The 14,851-nt window shown below is 46.1% G+C and overlaps 1 protein-coding gene across 1 annotated transcript in view; it reads left to right on the plus strand.

Moving 5' to 3' along the window:
- SNX29 (sorting nexin 29) overlaps positions 1-14,851 on the plus strand; it is a 496,896-nt gene that overhangs the window by 8,138 nt on the left and 473,907 nt on the right. The window contains exons 2-3 of the mRNA XM_012647575.1: positions 10,376-10,437; positions 12,522-12,574. Of these exons, the coding sequence (XP_012503029.1) occupies positions 10,376-10,437; positions 12,522-12,574 (115 nt within the window). The remainder of the gene's footprint in view (positions 1-10,375; positions 10,438-12,521; positions 12,575-14,851) is intronic.

Consider the following 14,851-nt stretch of genomic DNA (forward strand, 5'->3'; position numbering starts at 1 on the left):
GGGTTCACCATTCAGCAAACAGTTACTGGATGATTATTTGGTACATCTGCTATCACTTGTCAAAGCGCTGTACTGATGGTGTCTATTGAAGCAAGTTGAATGAACATACCATGGAGGTTTTGCTGGAGTAATGCTCGGTGTGTTAGCCAGCACTTTTTTCAATGGAATGTGGCAGAAGGTGATCAAACTGATTTCAGCAACATGGGGATTTGTAGTGTCTTGTAATATAAAAGTCTAGGGATAGGGGCTGGCTTCAGGCTCAGCTGGATTCAGGTGCTTAGGGACTATCAGACTGTCTTTCTGTCTAGCTCTTAGCTCTGCTTTCCTCTCTGTTGGCTTCATACACAGGCAGCCTCTCCTCCACGGAGGCAAGATGACTACCAGCAGCTCTTGGGCCACATCCTGTAATGTAGCAATCCCTGAGCAAAGAGTGGGCCTCTTACCGAAGTGCTCCAGCGAAAGTCCTGAGGCTGACACACAGGGGTCTGGCTGGCCAAGTGGTCATCCTAGAACCCTCACAGTGACTCTGCTTGGCCAGGTCTGGATCAAAAGCCCAGTCCAGAGCCCAAGTGTGGAGTCTGTCCTACTAAATTGTCTGGATGGAGGATGAACTACAGGGGGAGGGCTGTTGTAATTTTGGATAGAGTGGTCAGGAGGGCCTCACCGGGAAGGTGGTGTCAGAGCAGAGACCCCATGAGGCAGGGGACTCAGGTAGTTTTTGTGCCCGTGCAGATGGAAGGGGTGAGAATTGCCTTTTTCTGAGGTGGGAGAGGCTGTGGCAGCAGGCTGGGTGAGGGGTGGAGCAGTCTGAAGCCTGTAGGGGGAGCGAGGATCCTTTCCCTGCAGACTTTTGCTGGCTGATCCAGGAGCCTTTCAGAGGCCTGGCAGGTAGCGTTTCCTCTGCCCGCCTGGACAGCATCCTGCTTCCTCCAGGGTGGGAGCCTTGCCCACTCCATTTCATTTTTCTTTGCCTGCATCTGCATTTCTTGGAATCTGTTCTTTCCTTCTAGAACTTTAAAAAAAACCCAAAAAACTAAAATGAAATTAAATACTATTGTGAAAACAGAATATACCTTTAAATATACCTTCCTAGCACATTAAATATTGAAATTTTTAGGTATTCCACTTTTGCCTTTGTTCAAAGCATATACTGTATGTGCATTTTACATAATTGCATTGTGTCTACATTTGAATTAGGATGTCCACTTACATTATTGTATTTGTCCATGTTCCTTCTTTTCGCAATTATTAAAAAAGGCAACATAACATTCCACCAGATCGATGTACTGCAGTTATTTAACCTTTCTCCCATTGTAACTAAAGAAAGTAAATTCCATTTATGATGTTTTAGGATGGGATTGGCAAATGCTTTCTGTGAAGGGCCAGACAGTAAATATTTTCTGCTTTATGGGCTATCTGGTCTCTGCCCCAAGTATTCACCTCTTGTTGTGGTATGAAAGCAGCCGCAGGCAATATGTAAATGAAAGAATGTAGCTGTGTTCCAATAAAACTTTATTTAGAAAGTAGGCAGCAGCTGGATTTCGCTTGGGGGCTGTAGTTTACTGACCCCTTTACTAGGAGACTACAGTAAAAGTATTTGTGCCCATGATGCCCTCTACAGTCAGGCATTGTATTGTGAAAAAAGTTTTGGATGTAGACAATCCTGGGTTTAACTCCCTGTTGAAGAACTTGGGCTTGGGTTCAAATTATTGAACCTTCTGACTCTTAATTCTTTCATCAGAAAATAAAATTTAAAGCAAGCAATGACTGTGTAGTTCCTTCCTCAATATCTGGAAGATGAAGGGACTAGTGGAATAGTTGTTTGTTCCTTTTCTCATTTCCCCTGTTCCTCCTTAGCTTAATTTGCAAGGTGTGAAAAAGGTATTTTGATATTTTTGTAGCTTTTGGTTTGCATTGCCACATTCCTTTTCGGAACTTACTGCATCAGTATATTATTACCAGTGGTGTGTGCCTGATTATCATAGCTTTACCAGCATTGGGGAATTTCATTTTAAATGTTTTTTGGTTAATTTAGTAGTTACACAAATAATGGTGCCATGTGGTGGTAAGTATATCATTTGCATTTCTTCAATCATAAGGGAAGGTATACTTTCTCTTTAAAGTATTTGCGCACTGCTTTTTAGTGTTTTTTTTCCTACAGCAAGGATTGGCAAACTGGGCTGGCCCCCTGTTTTGTAAGTAAAGTTTTATTGGAATGCAGCCACATCCATTCATTTACTATTGTCTATGGCTGCTTTCATGCTACAATGGCAAATTGAGTAACTGTGACAGAGACCACACAGCGTGCAAAGCCTAAAATATTTACTGTTTTGCTCTTTACAGAAAATGTTTGCTGACCCCTGCTCTAGAGTAAATTGATGGTCCTATTCTTTGCTCACTGATTTTGTCTTGATCTTAGACATTATAAGCCCACATTGGATGGCCTGAGCCCCTCTATCTCGAGGCAGAGCCTGCCTCTTTACATTGTGTGGTGGCAGCAAGTCTGTCCTTTTGTCCTGGCCCTGCTGTGCCACTTCACCCCACAATACTGGGAGCCAGCGCCCTGACTTTGGGAAGAATGTCCATTTTATCTGTGCATGCGGTAATTAATGCTTGAGCAGACAAAGGCACTGCCTCGCCCTGCTCATTACATGCCCGGGGCAGCTGTTGTGTCCTGGCCTGGTCTGGTCCTCTCCATCTAAAGCAGCCACTTGCGGAATCACAGAAATGAACCCCACTAGAGTCTAGATTCAGCAATTGTGGATTCCTTCTGTGAGTGGGGGTTCAGTGAAGTTCCTTTCCATCCCCAAGAGGGCTCACAAGCCAGGGGGTGGGCAGGGAGCCAGTTTATGTCCCCATAATCCTTTCCATGGTAGGGATTGCACCAGGGGTGTGGTGGGGCTGGAGGGCTACAGAAGCACAGTGTGGAGAGCCGTTGTGCCCACGGAGAACTCTCAGCAGGAAAGTTTCTCTGAGAAGGTAACATCTGAGCCAGCCATCAGGAGGTTGGTTTTTCTCTGGTGGCCCTTTGGCAAGAGAGTCCTTTTTCTGTGCTGAAATTGAGCCATCCAGGGGGTTACCTTGGTTTTGTGGAGGTTGGAAGGCACACGCTTTGGGGTAAAGTGTTGGGTCTGTCACCTCTAAGCTGTCCCTTGGGCAAATGATCAATGTCTTCAAGGCTCAATTCTTTTCAGTGGAGCTGCCAGCAGCCACCTTCCAGGTAGATGTGAAGCTTAAATTGACGTCAGATCTGGCCCCAGGTGTGTTGTATTTGGTTCATGCAGAGTCAGCGGGAACACTGCTCTCACAAGAGTTTAATTAGGTGCCGACTAATTGACATCAAACTCTGGATTTCCAGCCTCTGATGAAAAAAACCAGGAGATGGGCATTGCTGGTGTTGCCGTGAGGTACCGTTAGCCACCGATGAGTAGCAGCTGCCATCCCTAAAGGGGCACCTGCGCAGCTCTCGCCGTTGCCACATCGCCTGCTCACCCTGCTCATTTCCATGCTCCGCCTGACCCAGTGGGCATCGCGGGGGTCCATCTTAATCTTGGACGTGCCTGTGGCATATGTTGAGCAGTCCTTTCTGCTCGCTCCTCCTTCCCTTCTGCTTTCTTCCTGTGTCTTTGTTTGGAACGGTAGTGGATTTGGGGGGATGGGGCGGAAGTTAAACAACATCAATCCCACTAAACTCGTCATTGGGCCAATAGCGCCAAGCATCCCAGATGCCTGCGAAGGTAATTGAGTGTGAATTCTGCAGTGACAGCTTGTTCCCTGCAAGGCTTTATATGTGGGGTCTTAGAGGGTGAGGGAGGTGGGAATGTGATTATGATGAGGGCCTGGTTTCCAGCCTGCTGGCGAACTCTGACGTGTAAAAGTCTAACTGCACGATGGCTGTAAGGTCTGCAAACACAGACACTATTGTTTTAATTTTTAACCCTGCCCCCTTCCTTCATTACTTCTGCTAGGGCAGTGGTCCGTTAAATCCAGCCCAAAGGCTGTTCATTAACATACTGTCTAGGGCTGCTTTCACACTATGGTGGCAGGGTTGAGTGGTTGTGACAGCAACCCTCTGGCCTGCAGGGCCTAAAATATTGACTGTGTGGCTTTTTACAGAAAGAGTTTGCTGACTCCCATTCTAGGGCGTGCTAAAGGTGCAGGTTTATTCAGCAAAAATGAGAAACCCAAGTCATCTAAGACAACCTGCCAGAGATGCATGTGCATGGCTTAATAGAAATGCTATGTGCATTGCAGTTTTTTGCAGGGCACATTGAATGAATCACAGAATATCATTGTGTCTGTCCTGTAATATGTCATTATTGTGTATTCATGTATGCTTCCGGATGTTCTGGCCACTGCGTAGATAGTTCAGTGCAGGGTGAAGGGGATCGGAGCAAAAGGGCCAGAGCTAGGAAGCAGTCAGGGCAGGGGTGGCTGTCACAGAGGGCTTGACAAGTCCCGTGAAGGAAGAGCCACGCTGGACAGGGCAGCCAGAAATGGGCTGGCAGCTGGAGGGGCATGTGGACGCAAGGCGTGGGTTTTATTAAATTGGGGGAGACATTACGATATCCTTGTATGCTGTTGGAATTTTGTAGTGAGAAGGAGAAACCGATGATGTGGGATGAGAGGGACAATTGCTGGAGCATGTTCTTGAGCAGGTGAGGAGACAGGATTCAGAGCACAAGTGGAGGTTTAAGTTATGTAGTCTTTCGGTGCCTCCGTGTCATCGTCTGTGAAATGGGATAGTCAGACTTACTTTATGGCAGAATTTCCCAACTGCAGCATTATGGGCTAGATAATTCTTGTTTGTCAGGGGTGGCCTGTGCACTGTAGCATGTTTAGTAGGGCCCCTGGCCTCTCCACCCACTGGATGCCAGTAGCACCCTCCGAGTTTTGCTAACCAGAAATGTCTCCTGACATTGCCAAATGTCCCCTGGGGGGCAAAATCACCCTGGTTGAGAATTGCTTATCTACACCCACTCTTGGGTAATGAGGCTTACGTAAGTGAGCCCCTTTGGACTCCCCTTGAGTGTGTCTGTTGTTTCCTGTTAGGACCGTGACTGATCTAGATGTTAGGGACCTCCTAGCATCAGGGGGACATTCCCCTCAGTATCTTCAGAAATATGAAAGAGAAGTGAGCAGGGAGCACCTTCCCTAGTGTGTGATTCAATGTGGGGACTGGGTGCTCTCTGGAAGTGGCTTGTCCCACCCTTGGGGGAATCCTACTGCAGTTGTTCCTTTGGCTTGGAATGTTCTTTTGGCCAGTATCTATCTGTTGCAGTCCTTTTCATAAAAAAAAAGAATTATATATACATCTATATATTATTTTTTTTTTTTTTTTGAGACGGAGTCTCACTCTCTTGCCTGGGCTAGAGTGCCATGGTACCAGCCTAGCTCACAGCAACCTCAAACTCCTGGGCTCAAGCGATCCTCCTGCCTCAGCCTCCCAGGTAGCTGGGACCACAGGCACGCACCACCATGCCCGGCTAATTTTTTCTATTTTTAGTTGTTTGGCTAATTTCTTTGTATTTTTAGTAGAGATGGGGTCTCGCTCTTTGCTCAGGCTGGTCTTGAACTCCTGAGCTCAAGCAATCCTCTTGCCTTGGCCTCCCAGAGTGCTAGGATTACAGGTGTGAGCCACCGCGCCCGGCCCAAAAATATTTTTTTATTGAGGTGAAACTCACATAACATAGTATTAACCATGGTTTAGTGATCAATTCAGTGGCATTTAGTGCATTTGCATTATTGTGCAACCACCGCCTCTATCTACTTCCAACCCAAAGGAAACCCTGTAGCCATGAAGCAGTTGTCACCTATCTGTGTTATCTCCATGGATTTGCCTGTTCTGGTTCTCATTTTTGAAAGCACGGCTCATGTTCCTGCTTTTTCAGTAAGCCTCTCCTGGGCGCCCGGCGGGATGGCAGTGTGGGGTGATGGAAGGAACACTTGCCTTCCAGAGTCAGCCTCCAGTGCAGCACTTGCCTTGCCGTGTGACCTTGGGCAGAACTCCTTGCACACAGTGGGCACCCAGAGAACGTTGCCTTCTTTTTCTTTTCTCCCTCACACCAGGCACGGTTCTAGGTGCGCCAAATACGTTCACTCATTAATGATCCTAAGAGGTAGCTTCTCCGATGAGGAGCCTGAAGCAGAGAGGTTAAGTAACCTGCCGTGATCGTATGGCTGTTGGAGTAGGATTCCATCCCCTGCTCCATTCTTACCTTCTGCTCTCTCCCCAGGAGGCCACTGTAGCTTGAGGGGAGACCCCAAGTGGAAGGCTAGAGGTTCGTGGTAAACATTACAGTAGGACCCTAAGGATCCAAACATTAAATTAAACATTAGATCCTGAGGATTGTGAACATTAAAGACAAAGACAACAGGAATATGCCTGAACCACGTGACTGATTTTCACATGCAGGTGTGGTTTCTGAGTTAGGGAGTTAGGGGATAATTACATTTCTCAGACACGTTTGGGGACCCCAGGGTGGGATATTCCCTGGGGTGCCATTACAGTTTCTATTTTCATTGTGATGGTGATCTAACAAGAAATTGAAACAGGAGTCTGTTCTGGCTCGCCTGGTTCACGGTATTGGCTGGGGGCTGCCCTTGGAGAAGAGAGGAAGCAGGAAGGCTGGAGTTTGGTCACTCGTGTGTCACCAAGAAATAGCTCCTGAATTTGCAGTGGGCTGTTGCTGTGGGTTTGTTGTAGAAGTCAAAGTTGAGCAGGATTTAGCAGAAGGCAGAGCCAGGAGCCAGTGGACTTGGAATTGAATCTCTTCCACTGCCTCCCGTGGGTCTAGCCTTGGGCAAAGGTCTTTTCCTCTCTGGGCCTCAGTTCTCTCTGTTGAACGGAGCCACTTTTCCTTCTTTGTCAAGGATTAAATGGGTCAGTCATTTAATAACTTAGCCCAACTAAGTCCCAACTAGAGACCCAGTAGGTGGGCATCAATTCACTGCGCCTCTCTGGGTGGATGCAGCATTTGAAGGATTCTTCTGGGCCCTGGTGGGGGTGCTGTATTCTCCTCTTTGTCACTGGGAGAAGGTAGGAAAGAGCGATAGCATTGATTACTCTGCCTGCCTTTCTCTGCAGAGTTCCCACATTCACAGACTGCAGAGCTAGGAGGGCATGATCTCATACAGAAACCAGTGCCCGGACAAGGGAAGTGACTGTCCCTCTCACATGGCTAGCAAGCAGCCCGGCCAGGATGAGAAGTCATGCCTTGTGACTTACCGCGCAGTGTTCCTTATGGCCAGAGGCCTCTCCGGGCACCTCGTGCAGTTGATGAGTGGCCCTGAGGCTACCTGTGCTCCCTGCATCCTGCGAGACTCTATTTTCTCAAGCCCTGTTCAGGGGCAAGATGGACACAGGTGCCCCTCGTGAGGTCACGATGTCTCACTCAAGCGCTTCTTGCCTGCGGAGAGAGATCACAGCCAGGGAGCGTGAGCCCCGGGTTGAGACCTGCACAACCTCAGGTTGTTTTACATAGAGAACAGTCTTTTTTCCCCATCATGAAAAGAGGCTTTGCAGAATAAGGCAGAGGAGGCTGCTGACATCTCATCTAGAGCAAGCAGTACAGCTAAATACCATAGAGAATGTCTAGGATCATTGCGCATATCAGGAAGAGTAGGTGCTAAACCCTTGCTATTCAAGTGTGGGTCAGGAACCAGCAGTGTCAGCGTCACCTAGGAGCTTGTGAGACATAGAGTCTCAGGCCCCGCCCTCAACCTTCTGAATCAGAACCTGCCTTTTAACCAGATCCCCAGGGGATCTCTGGGCACATTACAATTTGAGAAGCACTGCATTAAAAAAAGATCAGTAGTGAGATGATGGAGATTTTTATTTTCTTTGTACACTTTATCCTGATTTGTTATTATTTTTTTCACCTGAATTACTTTTATGATGAGAAAAAATAGTAGAGACATTTCCAGGGGGGAAACCTTGTTAAGTTTCCAATTGGCATTGGCCAAGGGCAAGTAGGATTTTTGGGTCTAGTGCTTGAAAAAAGGAAGAAAGCAAGCCTTTTAGGTTAGGAAAGAACAGAAACCAAACCTCCTGCTAAACAAAGAGCAGGGTTTGTTGATAGACACAGGTATCAAGAGAGGTGCTGGAGGGCCGTGGGCAGGTGGGATCTGTAACTATCCTGAATGACACTTCATGACAGCCTCACATCTGGTGGGAGTGGTGTGTAGGCTGTCCTTTATTGAAACCTCTTCCAGAAAACAAAATAATGGTAATATTCGAGGAGTGGTTGTTTTACTGTGTTTGTGTCTCAGAGTATCTCCGAGTATCTCGGAGTATTCATTGCCAGGCCTGGAGTACGGCAGGATCCTTGGTATCGTGGTGTTAACATGGGCTTTAGAGTGGCCTGGTCCTCAGTCAGGATCACAGTTCTACCAGTTATAATAGTATTCAAATTTGAACAGAATCTGAACCCTTGATCATGGTCCACATGACCCTGTGTGCCTGCCCGCCTGTTCTTCCCTTCCCCTGTTTTGCTTTTCGCTCAAGTCACCATAGACTTCCTTCTAGTCCTGGAAGACCAGAGCAACCCGTGTCCTGCCTCTGAACCTCTCCCCTCGCTGTTTGCCCTGCCTGGAGCACTGGCCTGCTGTATCCTTGCATAGCTGCTCCTTGTCTTTATGAGGGGCTCAGCTCACATGTCACCTTGCAGAGAGGCCCCCAGGGGCCACCTTGGGTGAAGCGGCCTTCTTGCTTCTCCCCTATCTTACCACTCTTGTTTTTATTCCTAGTATGTCTCTCTAACACCAATTCATTGATTAGTTTACTTACACACTATTTGTTTCTTTCTAATAGAATTTTAGCTCCACGAAAAGATGGCTCTTTTATACCATTTAACTCCTGTGTCCCAGCACTTAGAATGTCGCCTGGCACATAGTAGAAGTTAAATAAATCCTGAGTGGATCAAAGCACACAGTTACTTGACTTCTCTGAGCTTCATCTTCCCCATCTATGTTATGTAGGCTTGTAGGGTGGTCGTGAGGATCGGAGGAGATGATACGTGCAGAGAGCTCAGCTTCTGGGAAGGACCCAGCACATGGTGGCCGTTGTTATCCACGGACTGGCCCTGGCTTGACTTGGAGGAATCACTGACTGCCTCTGAGATCATGTCCTGCTGCTACGGCCTGGTGCTGCCCTCGTGTAGTTGCTCTAGAGGGAAGCAGCTTGATGGCAATTCAATGCCTGTGGTGTGCAGCATCTGCTCTTGTGACTTTGAATTTGACTGTCCTTTGAAATGTCTGTGCTTTGTGTCTGGTGCATCATAATCAAATATAACAGAGCCGCATTTCTGCTGATCGGAGTCACTGGGCTTCTCGCAGAGCATCAGTTGTAGCTCTGACAACTGTCCGCCTGGTACTCTGAAGTGCCCTTGCCCCAGACCTTCAGTGGGAGTTCAGCACATGTCATGTGTATCAGGTTGGAATGCTTTTGGTGGCAAGTAACAGTCCAGTGTCCAGTGGTTTGAACAAATGGGGTTATTTATTTTGTGACGGTTAGGTTGTTTATAGTCTTGGTTTAGCAACTCAGGGATATCAGGGCTGGTGTCTTGTGATTCTCCAGGCCTGTCCCTCAGGCACATGGCGTCATGGTGGCAAATGCTACTCTGGCCTCACCCAACAGGTTTATGATTAAGGAGTGGAGGATGAGGAAGGAATGATGCCCTTCATAGGTCTTCATAGCTCTTCTTTATATCAAAAAGGCCTAACTTTCCCATAGATCTCCTAGTGCACTCCTGCTTTCTTTTTATTGGCCAAACTTCTTAAGGTCAGCCTCGGCTGCTGAGAAAAGGAGTAATTAGGTTTTTCAGCTTGAATTGCTGAAGGTGGCTTGGGAAAAGGATGTTGGAGGTGATGGTGAGATCAGCTAGCAAGCAGTGCCTGCTACGCTGGTTAAACTTATGTTTTATTTTAGACTGCTGGTTGTCAACTGGGGGTGGTTTTGCTCCCCGGGGGACATTTGATAATATCTGGAGACATTTTCGTTGTTACAACTCAGGGGTATGTGTGTGCTAATGGCATTTAGTGGATAGAGGCCAGGGATGTTGCTAACCATCCTACAATGTCAATAGTGCCGTGGTTGAGAAAGCCTTAGTTAGAGCATTCTGGATGTGTTCTTCACATTTGGGGAAAATTAGTTTAGCTGTTTTCCTGTGATGCAGTAATAGGCAAATGGTCAAACTTCATCATAATGATATGGATTATTGGTACTGGTCATCCTGTTGATTTTGTTAAAAATCAGTAGCAAAGGACTGATCCTAGTTAGGGACAGCAACTCAGTGTACCAAAATGTACCATGATGTCAGAAGTCTTAATGGAAGGCTAACTCGAGGAGAACTAATTAAGCCTCATTGCATTTTAGGATCACAGAACAATGACAAAAGACAATTTCTGCTGGAGCGACTGCTGGATGCAGTGAAACAGGTAAGAGGAAAGCATACGTTTGCCTCTTGGGCTGAGTAATAGTGTCAAGTAATTAATGTAGAAGTCATTTCTTCCCTTTTATAGACACAGACTTACTCCCACTTTGTATCTGGGAATAGTGAAGCTACATAATAGTTTCCCCCAGGAAATAACAGAGCAGGGAGTATGGTCGGAGTTGGGATGGAGGAGTTCCTCTATCTTGAATTTCCTAAGCCCTCTGGAGGACCCCACCCTTCAGTGATGTCGCTTTAAGAAGGGCATTGATGTGGGTTTCAAAGTCTCATTTCCAAGCAGTTGTGTTTTAGGGCAACTCTTAGGGTGCAGAGGTGGTGGTTTGGAGTCAGGACCCATGAGCACAAGAAGAGGAACGAGGCCATGCCCCGGATCCTCTGTTGCTGCCAGCAGCTGTGTGGCCCCTCCAGGTGGCCTCCGCTGTGATCGGTTGGTGCTGTTTCCGGTGCCCGGCTATGGCTGAGCTTGAAAGTGAGCTTGGACTCGAGACTGGAATCAGTGTGCTCGCCTGAGTGTGCCAGATGCACCTACTGTTAGCTGTCATTTATGGCACATTCACTGTGTGCCAGGCTCTCTGTGAGTGCTTTACATTTAATCCTTTCAACCACCCTGTGAGATAGTTCCTGCAATTAGTTTCATTTTACAGATGAATGGACTGAAGCTCAGAGAGGCCCAATAACTTGCTCAAGGCGTCATAGTCAGTAAGTGGCAGAGCCAGGATCCAAACCTGGGAATTCTAGGAGCTCACTTTTGGGAAGGGGCAACTGACAATTATGTGTATATAATTATAGTATAGGGAGGTAAGTACTTTAATATGGGTGTGCGTTAAGTGTTGAAGCGAGCCCAGAGAATTTAGCATCTGCCCAGGCCTGGAAAGGCTTTGGGCTCCGACATAGCTGAGTTGAATACTAGCTTCATCTCTCCAGCCGAGTGTGCTCTTCTCCTCTCCTCCCCTGTAATCGGGTCACATATCTCCACGGGGCTGCGGAGGGAATCAGATTGTTAAGGTAGGTAAAGGGCCTGGGCAGAGCCTGGTCCATAATAAATATGGGGCCCATGTTTTTAGTTTGCTTGTTCTTCGCTCCAGAAATGGAAAATATAACAAGGAGATGAGGAGGCAAGTTGAGCTACTTTATTTGTAGCATTTTAGAGAAATAAATTGGAGCTTATGCCCAGAGCATCTGCTGTTACTATTATTTTGGTGGGGGTTAAAGTATTGTATATGTCTTTCAAAAATAACCTTTGTTGACATATAATTTGCATATAATAAAATATACCATTAAGTATACAGTTTAATGTGTTTTGACAGATGTGTCATTTTTATACACACACACACACACACACACACATGCGCACGCGCGCAGGTTTTGGTAATATGTTTAGGAATCTTGTAAGCCTCCTAGCCATAGCAGAGATTCTATACTTCTAAAAGAGAGCAGTGAATAGTGGTGGGATGGTTACACAGCATTGTGAATTGAATTTTATACCTGAAAATGGTTACAATGGCAAACTTCATATTCTATATTTTACCACAATTTTGAAAAAAGAAAAAGAGAGTAGTTTGCTTTGGTTTTTACCCACCCTGAGTAAAATGTCATTCAGCACAGCCAGATGACTTGTTTGAAGCTTGATTTATGCTGTTGTAGTTTTATACCCAGTCATAACAACTTTGGGGCTCTGTCAACGGGAACTGTCATCGTCGATTTGTGGCAGTTTTAATTATTGCCTGTTAAGAGCTCTGTGTTACAGAGAGTCAGCTGCTGACAGATAGGTGCAGCTTCCTAGACCACGTGCAGACGCTGTGTGCATTTGTTTTCCTGTTAGCATTGTTTTCCCACAAGGCTCGCTTCTGTGCAAGTGGGAGATAAAGGTTTCCTTTAACTGGCAGCCTGAAGGCCGGGGTGTCCACCTCCTTAAGTCTTGTGCTGACACCCAGAGCACAGGGATGCGCTGATCCTGGAGTTTCTGGCCCCCGTGTACCCCTCCTGACCCCGAAGGCCCACACAGGCTGTTTTGTGATGTTTTCTGTGCCATCCCAACAGCTGATCTCAGCAGCTTCTTTTTCTGTGCAGTGCCAGATCCGCTTTGGAGGGAGAAAGGAGATCGCCTCAGATTCTGACAGCAGGTAAATATGTCGCTTCTGAAACCATTTACCATTAAGACTGAAAAGGTGGAGAAAGATGGCCAGCTTCTGTGTTCTGCCTCTGCAGCCGGGAGGTGCGGTGGTTAAATCTGGGCCAACCGTGGATCATGTGTGCAGTTACTACTTGTCTAACACATTTCCGGTTTCCCGTAGTTCTCCTTCTAGGAGTCTATTCTTAGGGAACTACTTGAAATACCTTTCTGTATAAAGTTATTTTCAGTGTAATTTATAATTATGAAAACTTGGAAACCTAAATGCCCAACAATTGGGAAATGGTTAATATAGTATGTCAATCGGATGGAATGTTATATAGCTGTTAAAAATGATGTTCATATAGATTTGTTTTACACAGAAAAATGCATATATAGTAATTAAAAATTATACATATAGTGAAAATGCATATGTTGTAAAAATAAAAAGAGCAGGATACAAAATAATACAGATGCAGTGTGGTCCCAGCTATGTTAAACAACAACTCTGTCAAAAAAACACACCAAAATGTGAACAGAGGTAGTGTTGGGAGTAAGAATATTGGGAATCTTTATGCTATCTGGTATTTTTCATGTTTTTTACTGTGATCATATGTTCCTTTTATGATTAAAAAAAAGTCCTAAAGATTGCCATTGACATTCACGACCCAGGAAAGGCTGATAGAATTGCGTAAGCTTATAACGTGAGCTGGAAGGAGACACATACGTTTTGGCAAAGGTAAGAGACACACAGGCGTCCAGTCCTTGCTGGAAATGCTTTGCGAAGTCAGTCAGAACTGATTCACGCTCTGCAGCCCTCAGAGCGGCAGGAGGAACATTCCTGCATGGGAAGGAAAGGGAAGGGAACTTACTTACTCAGCATTCATCTCATCCTGGAAACCATCCTTGTCCCCAACCCTCTCACCCCAACCCACCCAGCTGAGTCAGTCATTCCCTTGTCTGTCCTTTCATACCCATGTTCTTCTGTGAAACTTTAACAGCTACGAGCAAAGCATGTAGAGCTGTGTTGAATAGAGCTACGGGGATTATTTGAAACTGGTGCAGATTTAAAATGACACCCCCGTATCCCTTCCTTCTTTGCTTAGTCTTTCTCCATAACACTTATCACCACCTAACAGACTATACATTATGCTTTTTTATTTTGTCTGTTATCTGTCTCCTGTCACTATCATGTCAGCTCTGTGCAGGCAGGGATGTTTTGCTGTCTTGTTTACTGATATATCTGTAGTGCCTGGAAGCATCTGGAAGGTGCTCAGTAAGGATTTGTTATCCGGGTGAGTGTGTGTATTACATTGTACTGTAGTCAAGTGTTTATAGATCTGTGCTACCATGAAGCTTGTGAGCTTTGATGGCAGAAGGGCTGCTTCTCCATTATTTTTTTATTATACGTCTCAGTGTTTTGCACAAGCATTTTGTGCCTGTCACTCATTAGAGTCTCAGTATATGTTTGTGACGCAGATCATTAGACTGACTTACCATTTCAGCTTTTCCTAAGGGCCTACTATGGGGCCTGGCCTTGGTCAGCACAGGGTTTCTCCTTTGGGGATCCAGGGTCCACTGGCATCAGAATCATGTGGGCTTGATAATGATGCAGATTCCAAGTCCCATCCTAGATCTACTGAATCACAGCGTGTGTATGTGTGTGTGTGTAGGGGGAGTTGCTTGGGACTTTGCATTTTCAAAAAGTTTTCCTGCCGATTCTGGCGGACACCAAGGCTTCCAGTCCAATCGTTGTTCCCGGGCCTGGGGTACAGAGACAATTGAGAAGGCCTCACCCTTCCCTGGCTAGGTTGGTTTATGTGTGTGTATGTTTGTGCGTGTGTATGGTGTGTACATGTGTATGTATCCATGACTTGACTTTATCATTTTTCTTCGTAATTGTGCTGTCCACTTCCTGGGAGAGGCAATCCTTCTCGGGATGTTAGATTAATGTGTTCTTACACAGGTCGAGTGTCCTTAATCCAAAAATCCGAAATTCAAAATGCTACAAAATCCAAAATTTTTTGAGTGACAACCTGATACTCAAAGGAAATGCTCATTGGAGCATTTCAGATTTCGGATCTTAGGATTAGGAATGCTCAACGAGTAAGTATATAATGCAAATATTCCAAAATTGAAAAAAATCCGAAATACTTCTGGTCCCAAGCATTTTTTTTTTTTTTGAGACAGGATCTCGCTGTGTTGCCCGGGCTAGAGTGCCGTGGCGTCAGCCTAGCTCACAGCAACCTCAAACTCCTGGGCTCAAGCGATCCTCCTGCCTCAGCCTCCC

The sequence above is a fragment of the Propithecus coquereli genome, unplaced genomic scaffold, assembly GCF_000956105.1.
Source record: "Propithecus coquereli isolate 6110/MARCELLA unplaced genomic scaffold, Pcoq_1.0 Scaffold27, whole genome shotgun sequence".
Classification (NCBI taxonomy): domain Eukaryota; kingdom Metazoa; phylum Chordata; class Mammalia; order Primates; family Indriidae; genus Propithecus; species Propithecus coquereli.